Genomic DNA, 24,242 nt, shown 5'->3' on the forward strand with positions numbered 1-24,242 from the left:
TAAAGAGTAAAGATGAAGCTGCGTCTCAGGCCCACAATGTTGTTAAAATTCATATGCCAGATTTTTTTACGCAAGGCACATAGAATCTAGAGTTAGATCAAGATCTACGCCTATACTAGAAACAGGCTTTATAACATTGGCCACTTAAAACAAATCTAACTATATTTCACACGTTCAAAAAGCATTTATTGATATTCCCTTAAGAGTTAATTTCCAGGTATTACAGCGTATTAGATTTAGATCCAAGTGTTTTTAATAAGTATAAAGTTAAAGCTAGGGCCTAGTTGTATTTAACAAATAATAAAAAATGTATTGATTATTTCCCCTGAATAACCAATCTTTTTAACTGGTGGTGTTGTGTGTCAACTCACCAATCGAGTTTGTAATAGAAATACTTTGTCTGGAGTCTAGTGGACCCTCTCTAGATCGAGTCTAGATTAGATTCTAGATCTAGATCTCAGTATTTCATGTTATTGTTGAAGAATTTTTAGAATAGTCATCATGGCCGTTAGACCTACTGAGTTATAAAATAAATGTGCACCAATATTATTTCATTAAACTGAAAACGAGTATCGGTACGTTAGCTAGTTTACCGGCTTTGACTGGCGGATAAGTTCGTTGGATAGACAAAAGTCAAAAGCTGATATTGATAATCAAAAGTTTTCTTAAGTGAAAAATAGTAAATAGATTCTACAATAAAAAGCAGATTATAGATTTTGGATGATTGTTTATCTAGATCTACTTTATACCCTGTCCGATAATTGCTAAATTATTATAGGCCTAGGGCCTAAAAACCCTAAATAATAAAAATTTAAAATATTAAATAAAATGGTAATCTATCGTTTTGGGTACGTAAAATCAAAAATCGCCCGCGACTAGTAATGTGAAAAACAGGTGACTCCTTACATTTTAATAATTATTTCACATTTTGAGGAGGATTTATAATTTATGTTTTGAAAAATACAAAAATGTTTCCTTGTTTCATTTATGTACCTGTTTTTAAACAATTGAATTAGAACTTTTCAGTAATAAATGAACACCAGCGATGTTTCCAACAGATGCATCCATACTCATTTACTATAGCAGCCATCTTGTTAAAGTTTTATTTTTATAGACTTATAGCGCGAGATTCAGGCTGAAGTCACTCTATTTTACAAATGGCTGCTGTTTATATAGTAGTTTTTCTCACTAAATCTAGAATTTACGCAATTATCAATTTAAACATGACCACTGAATAATAGACATCCATATTTAATCCATTAGGCACTAACTTTGGAGTTTTTAGTTCGTTTTAAACTAAATTAGGCCCTACTTAATTTAATATTTATTGTCAATCACTGCCATGTTCAACATATCTCTCCATGACAACCCTTCTTAAGCTTGAAGCTAAAGAAAACCACAAATCAAGTTAGACTTTTTAAGTGGCCATGCACAAGAGTTCCTCACTATTGATCACCAAATAGTGGTCACGTGGTTTTTTTTTTTTAAAAAAATTTGGTTGTCATTTTTTCGGCTGGTCTCATAAAAAAACGGTTGACGATATTTGATTTATGTTTTCATAGACTGATAAAACTAATAATGCTTTAGTATGGAAATAAATTTTGTAATATGGAAATCGATATTTAAAAAGTTCTAGTATTTTTGATGAAACCAACTTTTAAATTTAGCCTTCATTCTCCAACGCAAATTTTAAAATGCTTTTCTGGCATATATAGCCCTGCCACCTATAGCTTGTTGTTATAACGTGAAAGTCCCGCCATTTTGCGCGTGGTAAACATTTTAAAAACTAATTAGTAGAAGGTCTCTGGAATTTGGCCGAAAAATCGTCGGAAGTCAAGCGTCCGGTCCGGGCGCCATATTGTTGTTAGCAACCGACCACGCCTCCAAGTTAGCGAGTAATACTATTATATAGCTATTCTTGCTTGCAGACACTGCTGTTTAAAGTTAATTTCTGGCCTATATTGATATATTTAGCCATTGATTTAGGTTTATTATTCATTTATCTATAATATTTGACACAAACATATCACAATATACTTCTATTACAGCCTTCACAATGAGGTAACGTTTTCGTACATTAATAGCCGTGAACGATTTTACGTACCCAAAACGATAGATTACCAATAAAATAAATATTAGGCCCTACTATACTACTAATAGTAATAGAATCTTCTTAGAAAATGGTTTTTTGTTTTATTAGTGAGGCCTCTCATACTCCCTGACTGTTGGTCCGTTATGGTAAAACTCCATTTTAGCCTATTTTATTCCCCGCTTCACGTTCACCTCCTGTTAAGCGTATTTTATTATAAACTTATAAACACATTCGAAACACACAAAAACGTCAGGAAAACTCTAAGCCTATTTCTTTATGAATTTTAGATAATGGACTTTTGTCAAAACTTGAGAAAAATCCAAATTTGGAATTAGGGCCTATTGAATTTGCACTATTTATTTGGATCTAGATCTAGAATCTAGATTTAACTTTTTTTTATATTCTTGAAAATATGTTTGAGTCAGTTAGAATTTCCATGGCGATGGGTAAAGTACAAAACTCATAATTGCAAGGCGGTTAAGTTTGTATTGTTAAAAGTATTTCGCACGCATGATACTATAAATAAACATATATTATTATATGACATGAACTCACAATGACCCCAAAACTGAGGCCACCACAATTTCAAATAGCAATTGCCCAAGCTATGACGTATGCTGATGGGATAATTAAAGTGAATGTGAACTCACGATGAATCCTCGACCGTGTAGGGATTTTTCTCACGGCAACGTTGTGTTTATAATAAACAACGTTCAACCGGAGGTGTACGCGAAGCGGCGAATAAAATGGTGTTTTACTGTCTGTTACTAACACTGAGTGAGTAACACAACAGTGACTGTTACCACTGTTGTGTTAGTAACAGTGTTACTCAATACTAGGCAAGGTGTTAGGTTAGGCTACTGGCACTTGTCTGGTAGTTAACTAAATTAATAGATCTAGAATCTAGTACTAAATACACATGTGACTCACTTGCTAATGTCAATGCTAACCCCAACACCTACCACTTGTCCTACCAGTACCATATGCTTATTATGTATCCAATTCCTAATTGTATCCTACTGAAATCTTCATTAATATTACTTTATTTTTCTATACAGTTCAACTTAATTTGATTTTACTTTTTTGTGGTCTATGCTTCTCTTGATAAAAATATAATTATTTCATTAGCAGTAGAAGTAAAAATGATGTGTGTATGGGTATAATTTTGAATTCACACTGATAATAAAAGTTGATAATTATAATATGAGCTAGATGAAAAAAGTTTAGAATTTAGTAGTTGGTTTTTTAATAAAAGTGTAAAAGAAAAACAAAATAATTAATTGTAGGCCTAGGCTAAATTTTATTTTTCTTTGCTGCTCATTTATCCAGGTGGTCTTTCATTCTAAGTTTCTTAGGAAGTCACCATCTCGGTTATCAATCAAGTGTTTGTAATATATTTTAGACTTTAAGTAAGAAAACTTTTATGTAATTAGTTAATAGATCTATCTATATCATTGCTCTATGGATATAAATTAAAATTAACATAGCATAATTTTAATTATAAAATTCACCATTATGTTTAGGCCTATAAATACATCTTTTTCTTTTAAAGTTTTAAACATGGCAGCTGAAATGGTTCAAAGTGTCATTGAAATAATGGACTCTGCTCACAATTATCGTTATGAACTTGCAGAAGTTCTGGACGGTATCAAAAGTTTACAGTATCAGGTAATGTTTTTTTTATCCGGTGTCCTTTCTGTTTATTCTAGTTCTAGTAGTACTCCAAAGAAAATCTTAAGTTTGAGCAGCATTGGCTTTTTCTATTTGATCATTTTGTTTATGTATTTTGCATTAAGTTGGACATTTTTTTTAAAATATGGCAATATTATATATTTTCTTATCTTTTCTACTTTATTAAGCATTTTAGTTTGAGTATTTAGTTTTGCAACTGAACTTTGTTGTGATGGGGTTTTGTAAACAGTCTCAACAGCTAGAGGGAATAGGTCATTGATATGAGCTTGCCAGTAAACCTCTCATTCTTACATGGTTAAATTTCTTGTTTGTTTAAATAAAAATTCATCTTTTTTTCATCAACAAAAATCATATTCTCATTTCCACAGATTAATTGGAGCAGTGATTCATCAAAGAAAGCAGTTGAAACACACTTTACCTTGTTGAAAAGTTCCCTTATAACAGCTCTAGATAAACGGTTAGATCAGCTAAATAATGAAATTGAAACCATTAGGGAATCTGCATTAAAACCACTGGATGAATGTAAAACATTAGTTGATGAAAGTTTGAAATTGGCAGCTCAAGTGATGGATGAAGGTACGGCATCTTTCTCTGATCATTTACATGAGAATACAAATAATTAACCTTTAATACACAACATAGAACTGTCTGCCAAGTTAATGAACTTTATGATATTTTTTATTATCTTTCAGTTATCATTTATCTAATTTTTATTATCTCTTCTACTTTTTCTTATTGGGCTATTTAAAATTGTTGGTATCCTTGTTTTATTTTAAGTGCCTTATAATTTAGGTTATTATCAATTCAATATGCTAAGTAGTTTTTATCCATTTTTATTTTGAGGGAAGGTTTATTTTTCCTGCACCATTTCTGAGTAATAGTCATAAATACTATTTTATTTTAGGTGCATCTATTCTAAGCATTGATCCAGAAAACAATGTGGACAAGATTCTTAAGTTTAAAGAAAATCCAATAACAAAATCATTGTCCAGGTATGCTATAATTTCACCACCAACAACAATACCAGCAGAAAAAACACTTTGTAACAACTGCAGGCAGTCATAAAAATACCATTATTTTTGTAGTTGCTTAACATTTGTGATTTCCCCGCTCTTCAATTAATCATTTATCCATAAAAGTTATTAACAGCTAATTATAGAAACTTAAATCTTTTTGTAAAGATGATTAACGCTTATTTTAGATACTGTTGTTGTGATAATTTTCAGTGTTCCAGCTATACCTAGCCTGGCAGAAGTAGCATGTGTGAATGTCAGTCTGTCTCCAGATTTCCAGAAACAAATGGAGGCAGTTATTAGCTTGGAAGGAAAAGTAATGGCACGAGCACCTGTTCAGATCATAGATGCCATAGAAAAACCTGGAAGTCTTTTATTGCAGTGGGCAGATGAGGTAACTATAGCACTTATTTCACTTCATACACACTGTATACACCTGTATATCTTAATGTTAAATCTGTTAGCCGACAATTCATTGTTTGACATGTTAAATTATTTTGATTATAACAAATAATTTCATTCATAATATAAACACTTCATATTTTTTTTTAAAGGCTGATGAGGATGTTGAAATTAATGAATTTTGGCTGCAATATGCTATGGGCAGCTACAAAGATACCAATGAACCAAATGCAGTTTTCCATACAGCTTATACTGGTAGCTCAACTAGTCACCTTGTCAAGCACCTGCGCACACAAACACCATACACATTTAGAGTGTGTGGTAGAGGGGAAGCCAGTACACCTTGGTCAGCATGGAGTGTGCCTAAAATAGCTGCCACAACTATACTCCACTATCGTATGTCATTTAATTACACTGTTGCCCTTTCATTGACCATTTTTTGTACATGCTTTTTTTCCAATGCCTGTCTTTGTTTTGAGAGTAAGGGACGCAACTCAATTTTTTTTTTAATGTCCATATTTTCCAAATTTATCTTTATCACATACTAAATTTTTTAAATTTGGCTCATGAAGAAGTTTTCTTAGCGAGTAAAGGAGAGACCTGGTATAAATATTGAAATATTTCAAGAAATCATACAAACCTAAGTGCATCTCTCACTTCTAATTTATAATTTGTTTCAAAATCAATGCAGAATTTTCTTTCTCTTTAAAAGTTATTTATTATAGATCACACTCTTAACAGAGAAGGTTCTGGCTTTTGTTGTGCCTTGCTTTAAATATCCTGCAAACATATTAAAGCATATAGATATTATTTGAAAGTTGAAACAATTAGTTTTAATTTAACCAAGTGGTCCGTAGATGGCATTACCAATGTTAAACTATGTAGAGAAATGTGATCTAGGTTAAACATATCTTATAGATAAGTAAATACTATTTATTAAAGAAAACGTTATAGTTTTTGTAATTTAATGTAAAGGTTCAGTGGTAAATTGATATTTGTGTTTCAGAATGGGGACCTTCTGAAAACCCAGCATATGCTCTAAGTAACGAGAATAAGACAGCCACTCGCACATCTAAAGGATTGACTCATGTCTTGTATTCCAACACTGCTAGTTTCATTCCTGGTAACATTCTAACCATCAAGGTGTTGGACGGAGCAGACAAGTCCCCAGGGGATGGGCTGTGTATTTGTCTCAAAAACACTGATAATGATCATTTTGGGCAGGATGGGGTAGTTTATGTCAATTTATATGGTAAGTTTAGACGAACTGCATATAGTTGCCCTAACTTTTTTTATTAAACCTAACCCAGACATTAGCAGTATTGCAGGCAGGAAAAAAAATTACATAATACCTTTTAAGAACCAATTTTTAATTAAAATTTCTCCTTTTTCTGCTAACTCTATTTAATAAAATCATAATTTCATTTTTCATGGTAATTACATGAAAGTGCTTTGTATTAACTTGTATGTGTTGAAGATGTCACAAACTGGTTTATTTTTACTACAATATGTCAAGTATCATACAAAGTATCATAGTTAATTATAGTAATCTCAATGTTTTTCTAATCAACAGGTTCCATATTTGTAGATGGACAAGAGAAAACAATGAAACTCCCTGAAATAAAGAAAGGGTCAGTAGTATCTTTCCAGGCAGAAGAGCTATCCAATGGCAAGGTTAGGGTCAGTATACAGACTGAGGATAAAGAGGTGACCTTTGACTGGAAGGTTTTAACCAGCAGTTCATCTCTGGGCTTATTGTCTGCCCCTGGAGATGCTTCTAATTCCCACATAGCTTTTTACTTTGGTATTAAATTTAGTCAGGAAGATTGGAAGATAGCTGTTGATTGATTTTATTTTTACTTAATTTAATTTTTAAACATGCATTTATGCTAACTAACAACTTTGACAGTTGTGAAATTATTGATATTAATTGTCTCCAAATGGTTTCAAATACAGGTTATAATTTACTTTGTTTGCATGGTTGAATGAATAAGATTTAAGAATTGGAAATCAATCCAAGGGAGATAATTTTTTTTTAATATGTCTGTGTTCCAGTGCCTATCTAACTACATTTCCTTTGTTAATTGTAAAAAAATTTTACCTGTCATTGAAATGAAGTGGTTTTTTTCCACCTGAGTAATTTCAAGTTTAAAATTTAATTGTCTGATTTTAACTGGTGATTGTTATTTTAACAATTTTCATTAAAAGTTGTTTTAGATGATTAACCCAGCATTATTTACATGTAATTCTTTTAATAAAAGAAAAAGCTTCTTAGAAATTTCAAAACAATTGCTATTCTTGATTTTATTTTTTTCTAGTATAGATTTCTAATTAAATTTTAACAAAATTGGTTTCCTATATTTCACTTTTCATTGAACTAAAACAATGGCAAGTGGAAATTTGATGGGAGTAACAGGGGAATGAAACTTAGCCTTGTACAGTTGATGCTAAAATGTGATGATGTGTTGTGTAGTTCTGATAAACTATGTTTTAAAAACAAGCAATTCCTACACAATTAAACATCTTTATTCAGAAATAGTATCAATAAAACATATAATGGTGGTATGCTTTTAAATGTAATAGAAATAAGAAAGTCCATGTACTTAAGTGTTGGTCGCTGTACAAATATTTTCAAATCCTGACCTACATTTGTAACTTATTTTTGCTACACTAATTGCTAAAGCTAAAGAACGTTTTATTATTTTTATTTTTAATGCATTTATAAGCTAGTTATTGTAAATTATTTTATACTTGTTTTCTTTTCACACTTTTGATATTTAGTTATTGTAAAGATAAAAGTATGTTGATACTTAGTTTATAAAAACAATTAGTATTTTATTTATTTATCCCAAAGTGATCATCCTTATGTCAACACCTATCTTGATTAAAAGTAATCAGTGTATACCAGAACTACTCAATGTTGCCAATATTCCCTTAAAAGTAGCTATCTTAAGTCATGAACACCTGCTCACTAACTGGTTAAATAAACCCTAATAATACTTGAAAATTTATACTTTGAAATATCCATAACATCTTACAATTGAAAAAAAATCTTTTTAGATTGATATTGTGCGCAAATTGTGTATTAGGCTTAAACTTAAACTCTCAGTTTTCTTTTCAATAGTCTCCTTGAGTAAGTCACCAAAAAAGAGAAATATTTTTGGTGCACTTTCCACTCCCATGTTACAAACTGGCTATACATTTGCACACAAGTAAAACTAATCTTAAATAAGTCTACTGGTTTGGGTGATACTCCTACCAACTAATAGTTATATATGATGTACTAAACTGTAGATCTTTTGCTGTTATCCTCAAACCAGGTGATGTCACAGTTTGCTGAAAGATACATAAACTAACTGCAAATAATTTTTTTTCATCTTTGCTTGACAACTTATGCCTACAAAGTCACTTTACAAATGTAATTTATGACAATAATAAAACAATAACCAAGGGTTAATTCATAAACACATTTAAATAAAACAAATTTAAAAAAAAAAAAAGCTTTTAAACGCACTAAAAATAAGATAAAACAAGATTGCTTAAGTCTAATTAGATTAAAAAGTAATGTATTCTTGCACTGTCATCAAAGAAGAAGGTATCTGGAAAGTTGGAATGAAATTGCTGCATTGAAACTGGGTCAAAAAAGAGTTACAAGATTTGCCATAAACCCACAAACGGGACGTTGCGAACTAAAAATACAAGCTTGTGAAAAAAAAAATCAAAGCACTAATAGGCTCATTACAGCCACGATAATGGTGGTCCCTGTCGCTAGGCCAATGTCATGCATGTTATAAAATAATGCACAGCTACTTAAATTATTCGTGGGTAGGCCCATGTCGTCATGGGTTGCAACGACCTTTGCTCATTTATTTTGCCTTCTCGTGGCCTATCAGGAATAAGAGTAGCTCATCTACACTCTATATCTACAATAGCCTACATTAATTTTCATTACACGGTCGTGCTTCAAATATTTTGGCGGGTCAAAACAGGCAAACGTATTTTTAAAAGCTAACTTTCCAAGACATTTGGAAGGCAACAGTTACAGTATATTTGATATAATATTTTAGAACTCATTTTGGTTTTTAAAAAATGCCAAAAAGACAATTAAACAACAGGCCGTCTAAAAATAGCAACCCGTATTTACACACCACTAATGGAAAATTTTAGGAACGAAGTCACAACACAAAGAAAGCATCTAGAACTAGATCTATGATAGCGCTAACAGAACCGCTTCTTTTGAGAATAATATGACTGATTAGTTCTGAATTTCTGAAAATAAAGCATAACTGACGAAACAGATTGCTTTCTACTGATTTTTTTTTACAGCAACAGATGAATAAAAATGAAGGATAACAGATAAAGAGAGTCATCGAAAATAGTATTGGTTTGACAACCGCTTTAGCCACCTCAAAACGAAAGGTAAGGTGCGTAGAAATTAAGACGAAAATTATTTTATTCATTCAACGTGTGCTTTATTAACAGCTTCGCGCACACCTTGAATGTTTACTGTTTAGCATAAATTGTTGAGCTTATAATAATTAAGGCATCTGTATCTCATATTGTGTCGAACTTATGTTAATGCGAGGTTTCATACAAATCTAATTAATAATTAGCGTGGTCACTAAAAACCATGCAATAACTCATTTTATTATTTTGTATAAAAACTAAAGCGCGAATCCCCCTTACGTTATAAATAAAATTAGAATGCGACCTTCCCAGTCGTAGCAAGGTCAAGGTCCAATGTATTTCGTATAAGAGTATAATAAGACAGCTGATTTGCTTAGTCCCGCAGCTTGCAACGAAGTGATCGTAGGCCTATCAGACTTCGATTAAAATTTTAGTTTAGGGGCCTAATATGCCAAGAGACAAACCGTGTGGCTCATTTAGCTGATATCGTAAATACATAATTCAAGGATATGGGGTAAGTCATTAATTTTAAATAATAAAAAATGGTCTGTAGTGACTTCAAATGTCACTGTCTCACATTAAAAAAGTTATGTAGGTTAATATTTTCAATAGGATGGGCTTTTTCTGTCGTATGTAACTTTGTGGTATGACGCCATTTTTTCCCTATTGCCAGTTTTATCTTTTTTTTTTTTTACTTTATACAGGCCACAAAAGTAAAGATCTAGGCATACAAATAAATATAATTAATATGCCTAACTGCTAACGCCCAGCCCTCTACTCTAATGATTTACTAGAATCTAGATCTAGACATATCTATTCTAAGTCAACTAGATAGATCTAGATCTAGAATCTAGAGTCTAGACTCTAGTTAGTTAAGTTAGGGCAGGGCCTACAGTTACACTACAGTAGATTCTAGATCTCTAGAAAAATTGCTTTATTAATAAATTGAATAATAGATATAGATTCTGTTTGGGAATGGGGGGGGGGGGGGGATAGAATTTAGGATTTAATCATCCTTTTGACTAACATTTTTAATTTAGGCCTAGGCTAGGTCTTATGACTTAATTTTATAATTTAGCCTATAGGGCTAAAATATAGTATTATTTCATATATTGTGTCAGATCATAGAATAAACTAAGTAAAAGAGATCAGGCCTTCTAGATCTATTCTCTCAGTATCTAGATTAGATCTAGATCTGATCTAGAAGTCTTTAGGGCCCTAACTACTAGATCTATACTTACTATATATATATATCTAGAAAAATCTAGATCTACATGGGCCTTTTAATAGTACTTGTGTTCGGTACATCGTACAATAGGCTATAGGCCTAAAGTATACAGCAGGTCCTATAATCTATAGTCTATGTACTAACTATGTAGGCTATAACTATAAGTACTATAAGTAGATCTCAATTCTACCACTACCAGACACTTTACTTAAAAAAGCCTGAACTTAAAAAAATTTAACTGAAAAGGCCAAGAATCTAAATATTGATATAAAGCACATAATTATATTAATCCACCTATTAATTCAGGTGAAAAAGCACAGTTTTCTTAGTAAATTATTAGATGTGGTGTAATAGCAAGGATGTTTATCTATAGTCAGTTATTAATACAGCTGAATGCAACATTGTTTTCTCTATATTTATTTAGCAAATTTACTTCATGGTGTCACATGTATTGTTTCAGTGTCATATATTAAAACAAAGGTCTACTTTCTTAATTTAAACTTTTTAAAAAAATTGAAACTCCAATTTAACCTTGACAATAGCATTGGAAGCTTACTTTCACTTACTTTCACTTTGATCAGCTAAAAAAGATAGAACTATATATAACGGGGGGGGGGGGGCGACGGGACCGCACCGGGTGACACCATTTAGGGGGTGACACCAAGGCAAAAAATAGCAAAATATATAGAGAAAAACTTGAGGGGGGGGGGGGTGCTAATAGAAAATTTGAAAGTTTGTTCCCGGGAAGTGTCGCTATGTCTCTGGGGGGTGACACCATTAAGTGCCGCACCGGGTGACACCCGACCTCGCTACACCACTGGTGTGTAACGATGTGCAAGTCTTAAATTGTTTTTAGTTATCACTGAGTATTTTATTGTTTTAAGACTTGAGTAACCTAGCACTATCCACTAGTTAATTAATCATGTGGTTTTTTGTTAAACTTTTTAGTTGTATGTGTATATACAAATGGTTTTATATAGTCTTAATGGATTATGTATTGTAGACACTATTTCATTTCTTTGGTTAGCTCTGGCCACTGTACACCTATTTAAATGTGAGCAAATGAGTAAAATCTCATTGACCACTGGTTTCACATGGGCAAGCTGGTCATTCTTTTCAAAATACAGTTAACTTTCATCATTTTCAATATCAGTGTATTGAAACAAGCTGATTCTAAGTGGCCTGCTTGTCTGGGGAGGGCACATTTCTTAAACCTTTCAGTCTGAGTCACATGTGTAAGGATTAATCAAGTGTTTAAATTATTAAACCAGGATTTCCTATCTCTGGTGCAAGGCTTGTGTGACGGATTGAAGATTATGATACATGTAGTACACCTCTTAATTAAAGTTTGGTTGATACAACAGGAGAGGGTGATGGATCACTGGGAATGGACAAAACACTTTACAGGGACACAAGTTTAATGCAGACTTAGCGAAGCTTAGTGGTTCAGTTTGCTGGAAGGGTGCTGCTGGGGACGGGGGGGAAAGTGTTAACTGTTGTGTGTGAAAAGAAACCATTAACACCTACCATTAAATGGTCACATGCCTTTTCTAGGATGATAAAGAGTTCTAAATCCTATAGTGTTATTTGATTCTAAATAAAAGTCAGTATTATCATATTTAATCTGAAGTTTATAAAAAAAAATATTTTAACAAAAATTTTATAGGTTTTGTCCACATAAAGAAACTAAGCAATATTAAAACATTCGTCAATTTAATTAAATGTGATTAGTGATGTGAACTTTGTACCTTAACAAAGGGCTTGAGTGCTAAAAAAAATCATGAAGTTAATTGTTGTAATTTATATATCTTGGAACAGTCACATGTATGTCATGGTAGTGAAAAAATTTCCACTACTTAATGACAATGATAAGAAAAGCTATAATTAGCCTACATTTGACCTACTTAAGGACTGTTAAATTTAACACCTTGTAAAATGTTTCCTTTTCATTTAAACAAAAGTTAACAGTTAATGTGCTGACACAGTAATACCATATGTAATTTAAAGTTACTATTTCAATAATAAAAACTAAATGTCTGAGCTTTAAGCCTAAAATTAACTTAATTCATGTTGTTTTATTACTCATATTGCTGCCCCACTGCTGATAAAGTGATGTTGTCTTGTGTTTTCTATTTTAACTTCCGTCTGTTTTTGTTGATTAACTGTTGACATGATTTTTATCTTCTATTTTTCAGAGTTTTCCTGATGTTGGACACACGCTGGAGATATAATCTAAGCCCTCATAGCAAACCTGACTATAATTGGAGTGACCTTAGGCTATCCTACTTTACTCAATCCTCCATCAGTTCAATGACTAAACTATATTCTGATCTAAACTATATCCACATCTTATACAATAATCAGTTTCAGATCTTATGTAGTCAGTTATATCAGCTCTCTATAGGAATCTTTTTCATTGATGTAGAATTGTTAGAAAATATTGGACTCTCTGAAACTTTTCTTAGATTTCGTAAAAAGTTAGTTTTACCATGTCTATTGATATTTGTGAGTCTGCTTTACAAAATGAGAAGCTGCCTCCTTTTGGCTGCAGCACTAGTCTGTCTGTTGATGGGCATCTTTCCAACTCTGTCAATAGGGAAGGCAAGGAGTCTGAGGCATTAAGTGCCACAGAGTCTCATCATCTGTTGCAGAAGTGTGAAACGCAAGAGAATGAATCAGAAATTGACCCAGATACATTTTACAGTTGGCTCCGTCCACCGTTTGATGGCATGGCTATTGGTAAAAAGTCCAAAAACAACAGCGAAACCAGCATTAGCTCTAGCAGCAGCTCTTCCTTACCTGTTCCCACCCCGCCTGATGGAGGCTGGGGTTGGCTTGTTGTTCTTGGTGCGTTCTCCGTCAGTCTGATATGTGATGGCTTGTCCTACTGCTTTGGTGTTTTGTATGCAGAGCTGTTGGAGCAGTTTGGCGAGAGTCGCAGTAAGACCTCTCTGGTTGGTAGCATTTTCTTTGGTGTGGCCATGATCCTGGGCCCTTTCTCTAGCGCCCTGACTACAAGATTTGGCAGTCGAACAATGACCATCACTGGAGGGCTGTTGGCTTGCTTTGGTATGATTCTCAGCCATTTTGCAACTTCAATAGAGATGCTTTGTTTTACTTTCAGTGTTATTGTTGGAACTGGCTTCTCGTTTTGCTACATTTCAAGTGTAGTCATTGTTTCGTTTTACTTTGACAAGAGGAGATCACTTGCAACAGGTTTAGCTGTATGTGGTACTGGCGTAGGGACTGTCACTTTTGCTCCTCTTATGGACTATCTCATTACTGAGTATGGGATGAGAGGTCTGTTTCTGATTATGGCTGGGATCAGTTTAAATTTAGTAGTTTGCGGCATGCTGTTTAGACCCTTGCAGTTTACAGAAAGTGAAAGGTGGGAGATGCTTCTAGAAGAATTTAACAAAATTCCTTACAGTAGAGAAGATATTGAGCTAGGCAGAAGTCGGTATCCAAGTGAATCTAGCACCCACGGGTCTGATGAGGACGAAGAAGAGGATGTTGAAGCGCGGACCTTGTCTGTACTGAGCTTACCTACTTTTGTATCTGCCAAACTGATGGACATTCCTTCAGACATTCTGATGGAGGCGCTGAAGACAAGCAGAAACCCCCACCTGACCCTACAGAGATACATGAAGAATGCCATGCTTCACATCAATGATGTTAACGAACAGAAGGCCTTGTTACAAGATCAGGGGGATGGAGACTACAACAATTCTAACTCACTTAAAGGCAATGATGAGGTGAAGATTGAGGAAGCCATAGAAAGCCTGCCTTCCTCCTTGATAGACGATACCATTCTAAAGCTGGCCCAGTCATCAAGTGTCTTATTCAAGAGTCACCCCATTAACGGTGAAGATGGTAAACTCAATGATAAACAGAGCAAAGCTAACCATGTCAAGTCACCAGGAGCACAGATATTTATAGAAATTGAACCTTTTGGAAAAGAAACACACCCAATGATTAAAGACCCAGCGGGGGGAAAAGTTGAAGCTAAAGTTAAAGATGACACCAAATCCAAACCTAAGCGCCAAGGGTCAATTCCTCATGACGACTCTAAACCCAAACCTGTGGATACAAAACAAAAGATGGGCCCACACAGAAGAGAGTTTTCAGGCATGAGCAGCATGCTGACAGACAAAGGCTGCGTCAAAGAAGGCGTGACTGTAGTCAAAAGAGTAGGGGGTGTGCACATAGGTCGTCACAATGCCCTGGGTATTCATCTCCCTTTGTATAGGACTGATATCTTCTACAGGCGGCTGTTGAAGAACAATAGCCTCCACAAAAACTGCACCCTTGCTACTAGCTGCCCTGAGCTTTCTGAAGCTGTTGTTGTTGAGGCGGAGAGAAACTTCTTATGCAAAATGTTTATCAATTTTTTCGAGGAATCTATGGATATTTTGAAGAGTATGGTTGAATTTCAACTTTTCTGCAATCCATTCTTTATTGTATTTGTTCTCTCCAATTTTATCTACTATTTCTGGAGTGATGTCCCATACATGTATGCAGCAGACCATGCAATGGACAACAAAGTTGACGCTCGTAATGCATCATTTCTTTTATCAATTATTGGCATCTTCAACACCATAGGTCAGGTTGTGTTTGGAATAGTTGGGGACTTGAATATCAATCTGCAGAATGTCTATGCTATTGTCTCCTCACTAGCTGGTCTGTTTGTGGCAATCATCCCTTTCATGACTACCTATGTCAACATGTGTATTGGCTACAGTTTGTTTGGGTTTTGTATCAGCGTTAGCTTCCCTCTCACTACAGTTTTACTCATTAGGTTCCTGGGGGTCTCTAAACTGACTAATGCCTATGGGCTGCTCATGCTTATGCAAGGTATTGCTAACTTCCTGGGGCCTCCATTTGCAGGTGAGTTCAATTTGTAAAATAAGATGTTTGTCGGTTACCTTAATACAGGGAAATACACGTTAGAGACTGCAGCATTAATTTAGTACTGCACTTTTTAAAACGGTAGTATAAATCTATAAGATGCTTAGCCGTGAGTTAAATGTGTTAAATGAAAGTTTTTCTGTTAAGTAACATTCTAAAAGCATTAAATTCGCATTATAAATTATAATAAAAAAATAATTCAGTTTTTACAATTGAGAATATTCTTTTTATAGCCATCCATACAATTTCCAAAAGTTCTCCCAACTAACTTGATTTTTTAACTTTTAAATGTTATTCAGTTTGACAGTAGATTTTAGTTTTGCAATTATTTAAAATGTTGTGTAGAAAATACACCATGTATGCTGTTAAATTTCAAAGCTAGTAACAACCTTAGCATACAGTCCCTTTAAACTAAGAGCTAGCAACTATTATCTTGTTGTAAATATTGGTTTAGCCACCATTTTCTTTTTTTTATGGTTGATACAGTGTAGTGTAGTCTGCTAAAGTTGGCAGTCCATTACAAGTGATTATTGATTGAAGAGCTCCATGATTACAAGTCCCTAAGTTATTTATATTGTGTGTGGTTGTGATGTGAATCCTCCTGTAGTCACATCACTTATTTATATGTTATGCCATAAATAGATTTCAAATAACATTAGAGCACATTTTACAAGGGTGCGCCAAATAACTTGTTTAATATTATGTTTGGTGTATCGAGTAGTTTGCATGTTTGATGTAACAATATATTTGTCCCGTCCTCCCCCTCCCCCAACAGGTTGGGTGTCTGATAGAACAGGAAATTACAACTCCACATTCTACATGAGTGGATTCTTCTATGCTGTATCTGGTCTTGTCCTGTTTCTCACTTACATCCCCAAATGCCAGCAGGCTAGATCTAGAAGGCATTCACTAGATCTCTCCATGGAGATTAAAGTGGATGAACCAGTTGTCAAAAACGTAAGTCGCTATATTGTGGTGCTACATTAAACACACTTCACTGGGCTAGACTGACATTTGTGTATATCAAATTTTAACGGTCTGATTAAAATGGTCTGTTTCTCTACTCAGTTTTCTCCTTACTTGTCTAGTATTGCAGTACTTGTTGTAGGTATCTTGTGTAGTAGGCAGTGCAGCTTTTGTCATGCAATGTACAAGGTTTTCCTGTGTGAGTGTTTAGCATCTATTGGGTTATAAAAACAAAGTATTGCAAGTGTAGGCCAATAAGTGATTCAGCCAGCTTGTTGTTGGCCATGTTCCCAGGTTCGATGCTACAACCCAGTTTATTGACCCCAAATTATTGATTGCATACATGCTGAGGCTGGAGGGGAAAAAAATCAATAGTCGGCACTTGCATATGTGTGGAGGGTGTAGTGGTAGACTTGGCTCCATCTCAACTGTCCATGTGGCATCATGTCTGTGGTTTGTTCTGGTGGGGGGGGGGGGGGAATGGAGGGAGGGACATAGAAAGGAGTGGATTGGTTTATGTGGAAGGGGGGGGTAGGGTGATTTTGGTTGAGAGGGAGGGGGAAATGGTTTCTGTGGGGTGGTGATTTTGTTTAGGTGAGGGATAGTGATTGAGGTTGGGTGTGGAGGTTTGGGGTGATGGTGATCTAGGTAGGGTGTGGAGGCTTGGTGATATAGGTTTAGTTTGGGGAAATGGTGATCTAGGCTGGGTGTGGGGTTTAATGATCTTAAGTTGGGGGGAGGGGGGGAAGATTGTGCTTAGGTTTAGTTGTGGGATGGTCATTTAGGTTTTGAGTGGTCATTGTGGATGTCTGTGTGGGATGGAGTTTTATCTCATGGTTTTGTCCATTTTATTCTAGAATCGATGAAACAAATGATAGCTGTGGCCAAAGAGCCTTGTGTTTAATTCTGTTTGAATGCCCTTTGGCACTGTATTTTTCTTTCATTAGGGGTATTTTTGTTGTGTGTTATTAGCAACATCAGCACATTTGAACTCAGTCAGCATCATTGATTTTTGTGCTCCAGTGACCTCACTAGTTGCTTGAAACTTTCTCTGCCTCAGGCTTCAGTATTCTTTACACAATCCTTTGTTTAATTGATGAGTTTATCAGCTTTCAACATCAGACCCTATTTTTTCTAACACTGGCATCATGCATGATTATTTTTTTGCTCCATCAGATAACTTTTTTTCTAGTTCAGCTCTGTCCTGCTGGTCTAACTAGGCTCTCCTATCTCACTTTCATGCTCAATGGCTATTACAGGCTACTCAACTCTCATTCAAGTTTCATTTCTAGTGTCACTTACTGGTCATCACCTGACTGTATGATATATTCTATTGTTTCCTGCTCATTTTGTTTTAACAACTAAGCCGGCATATTAACACCTTTTTGTAAACTGTTAACTTATTCATTCCTTGTGGTAAATAGTCAACATTAATTCCATATGGCAAATCAACATAATTATTACATTAAAGAGTTAACATACTAATTACATATGTAAAGAGTCAACATTTTTTTCTCGGGCAGATGAGGCTCGTTAGCTGGGGACAGCCACTCTTCTAGGAGAGACAACTCCAAAATTAAACAACTGCTGCCTTGTAGTTTGTTCTTGGTTGGACAAAGGCTATGGAAGCAAATCCAAAAAGAAAAGCAGGCTGAAATCGGAGTCAATGGCCTCAATGGCGCATAACCAGTTGACACGTAACGCTTAATTGTGTTGGAGGCGTGGTCGAGTCGGCAAAAAGCTCATGGTTGATAAATTCGAACAAAGTCTCGAGTTCAAACCCACTGGCAGATAAATCTCGATCCCCTTCAACACTAATAATTAAGAACGAAGAAGAAGAAGAAGAACACCTTTTTGTAAACTGTTAACTTATTCATTCCTTGTGGTAAATAGTCAACATTAATTCCATATGGCAAATCAACATAATTATTACGTTAAAGAGTTAACATACTAATTACATATGTAAAGAGTCAACATATTAATTCTATATAGTCAACAATCACCACTTGCTTTTTTTTGTTTCATCTAGGAGAAAGTGCTTGTCACTTTCAGCTCATTGAAAGATGCACAGAATGCAGAGTATGTGTAGACAGGGACACAGGATGTACTAGGAGTGAGGTGGATGTATGATGAATAGAAGAGACTGCTTGTCAAGATGGAAAGTTTGCAACCTTAATGTAATCACTTGTTGACTTGTTTCATTTGTTGTCACAGTTGTTTGTTATTGGCCTCAGCCTGTGATCTTTGTTGTACATGATTATCAAGGTTGGGGCCCACAGGGCAATTTCATCAACACAACTAAGGACATTTTAATACTGCTAAAACTGTTGGATGCATTGGTTTCAATATGTGTAAACAATTTAATCAGCCTCATCATACTGTAACGTGGTTGTGGCCATTTGTACAGCAACCGCCAACCTTCTCTTTAAAGATGCACCATTGTCTGGAATTGTTTGGGAGGTTGCAATAGGACTGCACCACCCATACTAGTTTAACCAACTGGGATGAGTGCGGAACACAAGATCTAAATCTTTAAACATTTTTTTAAACCTTTGTTTATAATGAATGTTTTCATCAAAATGTTGATTCAGCATTTTTACTGTAATTCTATTAAAACTGTTAACAAAAATTTGTGATATCTTTACTGTTAAGAAATTGTAAATATTTTACATTGAATGGTATTGAAGCAAGTCTTTTTACCTAGCATTGTTCATTTATTGTTTACTACCTATTTCTGCCTGATGAAGCAAGTTATTTTCTACAAGTGAATCTCATCGTGTCAAGAGGACATGGCTAAGGTTGCCAAGAGAAATTTATTTTACATTGAGAAGTTTGCTTGAAATTTTCATTTATTTATAAATAATTATTCATATTTGTTATAAATATTTATTCATTAATGTTTTGTCATTTTATGATTTTTTTTTAACTCTTTTTTTTTCTTTCATAAATACCATGCCATAAATATTTTATAATACTAATACTTAAACATTTTTTAATCAATTTCTTATGCAACTTAATTCTATTTTTTTAGAATTGGGAATTGACTCTGTCACTTTCTATTATAGTAAAATCAAATGTGCACGTCCATTCTTACACCAGTGACCTAATCAAATGATGTAGCAAACTAACTTTTAACACCCTTACAGTAGCGAAATTACTGTGCTTTTTTTTTTGTCCAATATTGACTTTTGACAAACGTTAGTATTTATTGATAAGTCAACATTCCTTGCCCGATCTTTCACTCTGGTGATGTTTGTTGTTGGTGTGGATTCTACTTTGTCACTTGTAGTTTTCAACTATTTCCTATCCTGGTCAGCAGTACTTTGCTGCATTGGTCAGCCATAGTTTGTTGCATTGGTCAGCAGTACTTTGCTGCACTGGTCAGCTGTACTCTGCTGCACTGGTCAGTCATAACCTGTCAGCTGCACTGTTCAGCCATAACCTGCACCTGTCAGCTGCACTGGTCAGCCATAACCTGCACCTGTCAGCTGCACTGGTCAGCCATAACCTGCACCTGTCAGCTGCACTGGCAGTGTACCCTGGTCAGCTGTGGTCCCAATGTTGACCTCCTGTTTAGTTGTAGAGATGGTGTCCAGCATCAGCTTGTGAACTTATTTCTCTCTGTGAATCTATGCATGAAGAGACAGAAGCAATACAACAGCACACCCATGCTTCCATAGAACCTATTTTTATCACAAATTTGTTATGATCAAGTTCCTTTGATGTGGTACATAAATTCACTTGAGCCACCACAAAGGGAAACTTGATAGTCTAGTTATGTTTTATTTGGCAGGATCTAGTCAACAGTACCAACATCTAGCCATTCATTCATCAATTTTTACCTAGCCAGGGTGCTATTCTCATGCAAATTATTCATCCCCAACACCGTTTTTACAATTTTAAGTCACCATAGCTTACATCATCAAAATGTACTTGTTACAAGTTTACTACATCAACTAGTCTAGCAACTGTTGAACAGGACATTTGTTAAGGGTTGGGCCTTCAGCTGTTGAGCAAATGGTTTTTCTGTCATCAGCTGGTAGCTTGCACAAGCATTTCAATTTGCACACTTTTTCCCCCAAATTCTTACTACTATACTCTTTTATTCAGATCAATCTAGGGTTCAATAAAATAAAAATATTTCCTTGGATATGATGTTTTGTTAATGATTTTGTTGTGTGTGAGGAGGATGCCTATTCCTTAGGTGTACAAAATTGGGGCAGATCTATGAAGTTTGGAGACTAGTTGTTTCGCACCTTGAAGACATGAGTGGATATAGCTGATTATTCTACTAGCTGTGGTCTTCTTGACCAGCGTACTTGTATGCTGATTACAACCTGTTGACAAGACCCCAAAGACTTATTACAATGTAATTAGTAATACTTTTGACTTACATGTATTTACATACAAAAGGACAGCTAGCGCTAAAAGATGCCATTACAGAAAAACTTCCACTACGCTCTTTAAAGAGTCGTATAAAACTATAACAGCATTTTATATCATGCCTACTAGTAGTAGTCATGCGACGCAATGACATTTAAATGACATGTAATGCTTTATGACATCACTAATAAATGTCATGCTCTAACTACCATTTGGAGTCCTAATATTCTCTAACCGTACGGCACCATTCTACAGTTGGCATTTTGCCAACAATTTACAGCCTGCCCCCCACCCCTCCCGCCTGTCTCAAACTAAATTATTCCCTTTAGCCTCTCAACCAAACACGTCTAAGAACCGGGATGTCCTACAACTAGGCCGCCCCACATTTATATTTCATGGCATAACTAAAGTATTGATTCTTTTGCAACATCTACACTTATCATATGAGAGGTTCACACGGGGGATATGTTGCAGAACAAGTTGGTAGATAACCATGAAACATCTCGTTGGTGACATTTGGTAACAGTAACATTGGGTAGCCTACATGAAGTGCGGAACAGAAACTTGTATACACCAAGTTGGGAAAAGAAACATGTATATCAATTGTGAACAGGAAAATGACGTATACAATACGTTATGAGCAGGAACAATAAGTTTGGAACAGGAACATGTATATATACTTAGGGAACAAGAATATACATACATCAAATTGGGAAAAGGAACATGCTATTATATCATTTGGGTACAGGAACAAGTATTATATCAATTGGGAACAGGGGCATGTCAAGACTTGTCTAGATGGGTGCTGAGACAAGTATTTCACTAGTGAAAAACTGTGGAACAGATACGGTAAATATGACAGTATCCGCCATGCTAGCAACAGTTGTGTAGCATGTTTGAAATCATGAACAACTACAAGGATCTGTTAAATTAGCCGGTAACATGGGTCACCGACCGGTCAGGCACATGTTCAGTGGAGTCAGTGAAGTGTTTCTTCCAGACTTTTTTCTCGGGGGGGGGGGGTGGCTACTGAAATTTTCGAGGGGGCGGACTAAAATTTCTGGGAGGGGGGTAGGGCGGACGCTGTTAAAAGTATATTTCCTATATAAATTCCATTTAGTTCGGGGGGGGGGGGGAAGGGTAGACGTTCTTCGGGGGGGGGGGGGGGGGGGGTTCAGTGTACTATCTTACCAAAATAGGGCATATAACTATTAATATAACAAAGTTGTGATAACTTTATTACATTAGTTATACTAGTTATTGTCCCTATGTTGGTGAGATAGTACACTCTTGTATGTTGGTGGCAGGAAGAAAGTTCTCTGGCTGAGAAAATGGTCACGTATTTTAGGTCAAGGAATTTCTTATAAGATAACTTGAAATCAAAGTGGCTTCTATTTCTGTACATAGATTGTTATTTTGACACTACCTTGGGGAAAAAAAGTAGCTCGACATGAAGAGAAAGTAGAGTGGTGTTTATTTCAGTGGTTAAATATTGATTTGTCTACACCAAATTTTATGCGTGGTAACATGAGATGACTGTCTTTAACTCTCTTGGGGGGGGGGGGATGCGTGTGTCTTAAGCTCTGTTAGGAAGTGTCATAGTTTTTTTATGGCTCTGCCAGGAAAGTGTCACATACGTCTTTAGGAATCTAATATATAAAGCTCAATTCTGTAACACATGTTTGTTTGTCGCTGGTTATCGATGGATTTAAGTGTTAGAAAATTATCGTGCGCATTTGTCTAAATTTATGAGTTAAAAAATTACTATTAAAAGTGTTGGGAAATCATTTTCATTTTTCAAATTATAGTAATAATTGTCGGCATGTTCATTAAACAAAAGTTTTAAAAAAATATCATCTTTTACAAAAATTCTAATTATGTCTTTATTTAGTCCTATAGCGCTTACTTCCCTTTGATAAATTAGGCAAAACACAATTACTTCCCTTTATAAAACCATTGCATTAGTTGAAAAGCATTTACTTTTTAATTACTTTGTTTTGGTGTTGGGAAAAAAATAATTACATAATTAGCGGGGATTGATCAAGTGCAAATGTTGTAGGTATTTTACGGATAAGCTTGGAGTATTATAATTGTTCATTAAATTGAAACAGGCGCGTTCGTTTAAGTGAGTGCAAAAACTATGAATAAGTTGGGGTACTATAGTCGTTCATTAAGCTAAAACAGGCGATTCTGCCCCGGGCGTTTATGTTCGCGTTAGTGTTTTCTTTGTGTTTAGGTGGGTTTGCGTTAGTGGTTGCGTTTTGATTTGGTTCGTTTTTGTTCTTTCTTTTTTCGTTTTTGTTTGTGTTTTTTTTTGTTTGGGTTTGTATTTGTGTTTTTGGTTGGTTTTGCGTTTGGATTTGGTTTGTTTTCGTTTGCTTTTTCGTTGTTTTTTTTTTTTTTTTGGTATTGGTGTTTGTGGTTGGGTTTGTTGTTAGGTTTTTGTTTTCGTTTGTTTTTTCTTTGTGTTTGTATTGGTGTTTGTGGTTGTGGTTGGGTTTGTTGCTAGGTTTTTGTTTTCGTTTGTATTTGTAATTGTGTTAGCGTTATGTTTGCGTTTTGTTGTTTTGGTTTTGGTTGGTCGTGGTTTGGGTGAGCAATGCCGGGTTTATGATGATTACTAAACACACAGGTAATGGTCTTTAACAGAAAGGTTTTTCACAGAAGCCAGAGCAGGGCCTGGCCGGGACGGCTAGTATGTCATAAATATGTTTATTGATCCGTCAGATAAAGACGGGTGTCTTAAGCTCTGTCATATTATGAGCGATACCTTAAGCTCTGTCAGATGACGGATGCCTTAAGATCTGTCAGATTATGACGGATGCCTTAAGCTCTGTCAGTATGACGGAAGTGTCTCATTGATTAGACTCGTGATCACGGGATGTCAGTAGTCACCACCAACCTACTCTCTCCCAAAACGTCACACAATGCCGAAACTCCATACTTAGCATTGTTCCAACTCTCATACTCTCATTAATACTCTCTTTAATGACCATCTTGAGTAGGTATTCTTTTAAATTACAACAACATTTAAACCTGTTGTCCGTGTCTCTAATAGTAATGACTTCAACAAAATTTTCATTCACAAAACAAAGAGAGAAAAAAACATTAAGTGTAAATTTAGTTTAAAAAACCGTTTGTTTCATTAAAA

General features: G+C 35.0%; 2 protein-coding genes across 5 annotated transcripts; both read left to right on the forward strand.

The window, feature by feature from the left end:
• The first annotated feature begins 91 nt into the window (after positions 1 to 91).
• LOC131954699 (cytokine receptor-like factor 3) lies at positions 92 to 7,470 on the forward strand. 4 transcript variants are annotated; one of them, XM_059318563.1, is made up of 9 exons: positions 367 to 575; positions 3,422 to 3,501; positions 3,645 to 3,760; positions 4,153 to 4,360; positions 4,689 to 4,776; positions 5,011 to 5,191; positions 5,352 to 5,595; positions 6,206 to 6,451; positions 6,773 to 7,470. In XM_059318563.1, exons 3-9 carry the CDS (start codon positions 3,653 to 3,655, stop codon positions 7,045 to 7,047), a joined length of 1,350 nt encoding a protein of 449 aa, XP_059174546.1. In that variant the 5' UTR covers positions 367 to 575; positions 3,422 to 3,501; positions 3,645 to 3,652; the 3' UTR covers positions 7,048 to 7,470. The 4 variants fall into 4 exon arrangements, with proteins under 4 accessions (XP_059174700.1, XP_059174546.1, XP_059174464.1 ...); XM_059318717.1 differs by lacking the exons at positions 367 to 575; positions 3,422 to 3,501 and adding an exon at positions 92 to 217; XM_059318481.1 differs by lacking the exon at positions 3,422 to 3,501.
• Positions 7,471 to 9,991: 2,521 nt separating this feature from the next.
• LOC131954120 (uncharacterized) lies at positions 9,992 to 20,858 on the forward strand. Its single transcript, XM_059317685.1, has 4 exons — positions 9,992 to 10,120; positions 13,030 to 15,721; positions 16,518 to 16,699; positions 18,738 to 20,858. The coding sequence occupies exons 2-4, from the start codon at positions 13,324 to 13,326 to the stop codon at positions 18,795 to 18,797; spliced, it is 2,640 nt and encodes an 879-aa protein (XP_059173668.1). The 5' UTR covers positions 9,992 to 10,120; positions 13,030 to 13,323; the 3' UTR covers positions 18,798 to 20,858.
• Positions 20,859 to 24,242: the final 3,384 nt, after the last annotated feature.

Source organism: Physella acuta, unplaced genomic scaffold (assembly GCF_028476545.2).
Source record: "Physella acuta isolate Inbredline_101_S28 unplaced genomic scaffold, ASM2847654v3 ptg000008l, whole genome shotgun sequence".
Classification (NCBI taxonomy): domain Eukaryota; kingdom Metazoa; phylum Mollusca; class Gastropoda; family Physidae; genus Physella; species Physella acuta.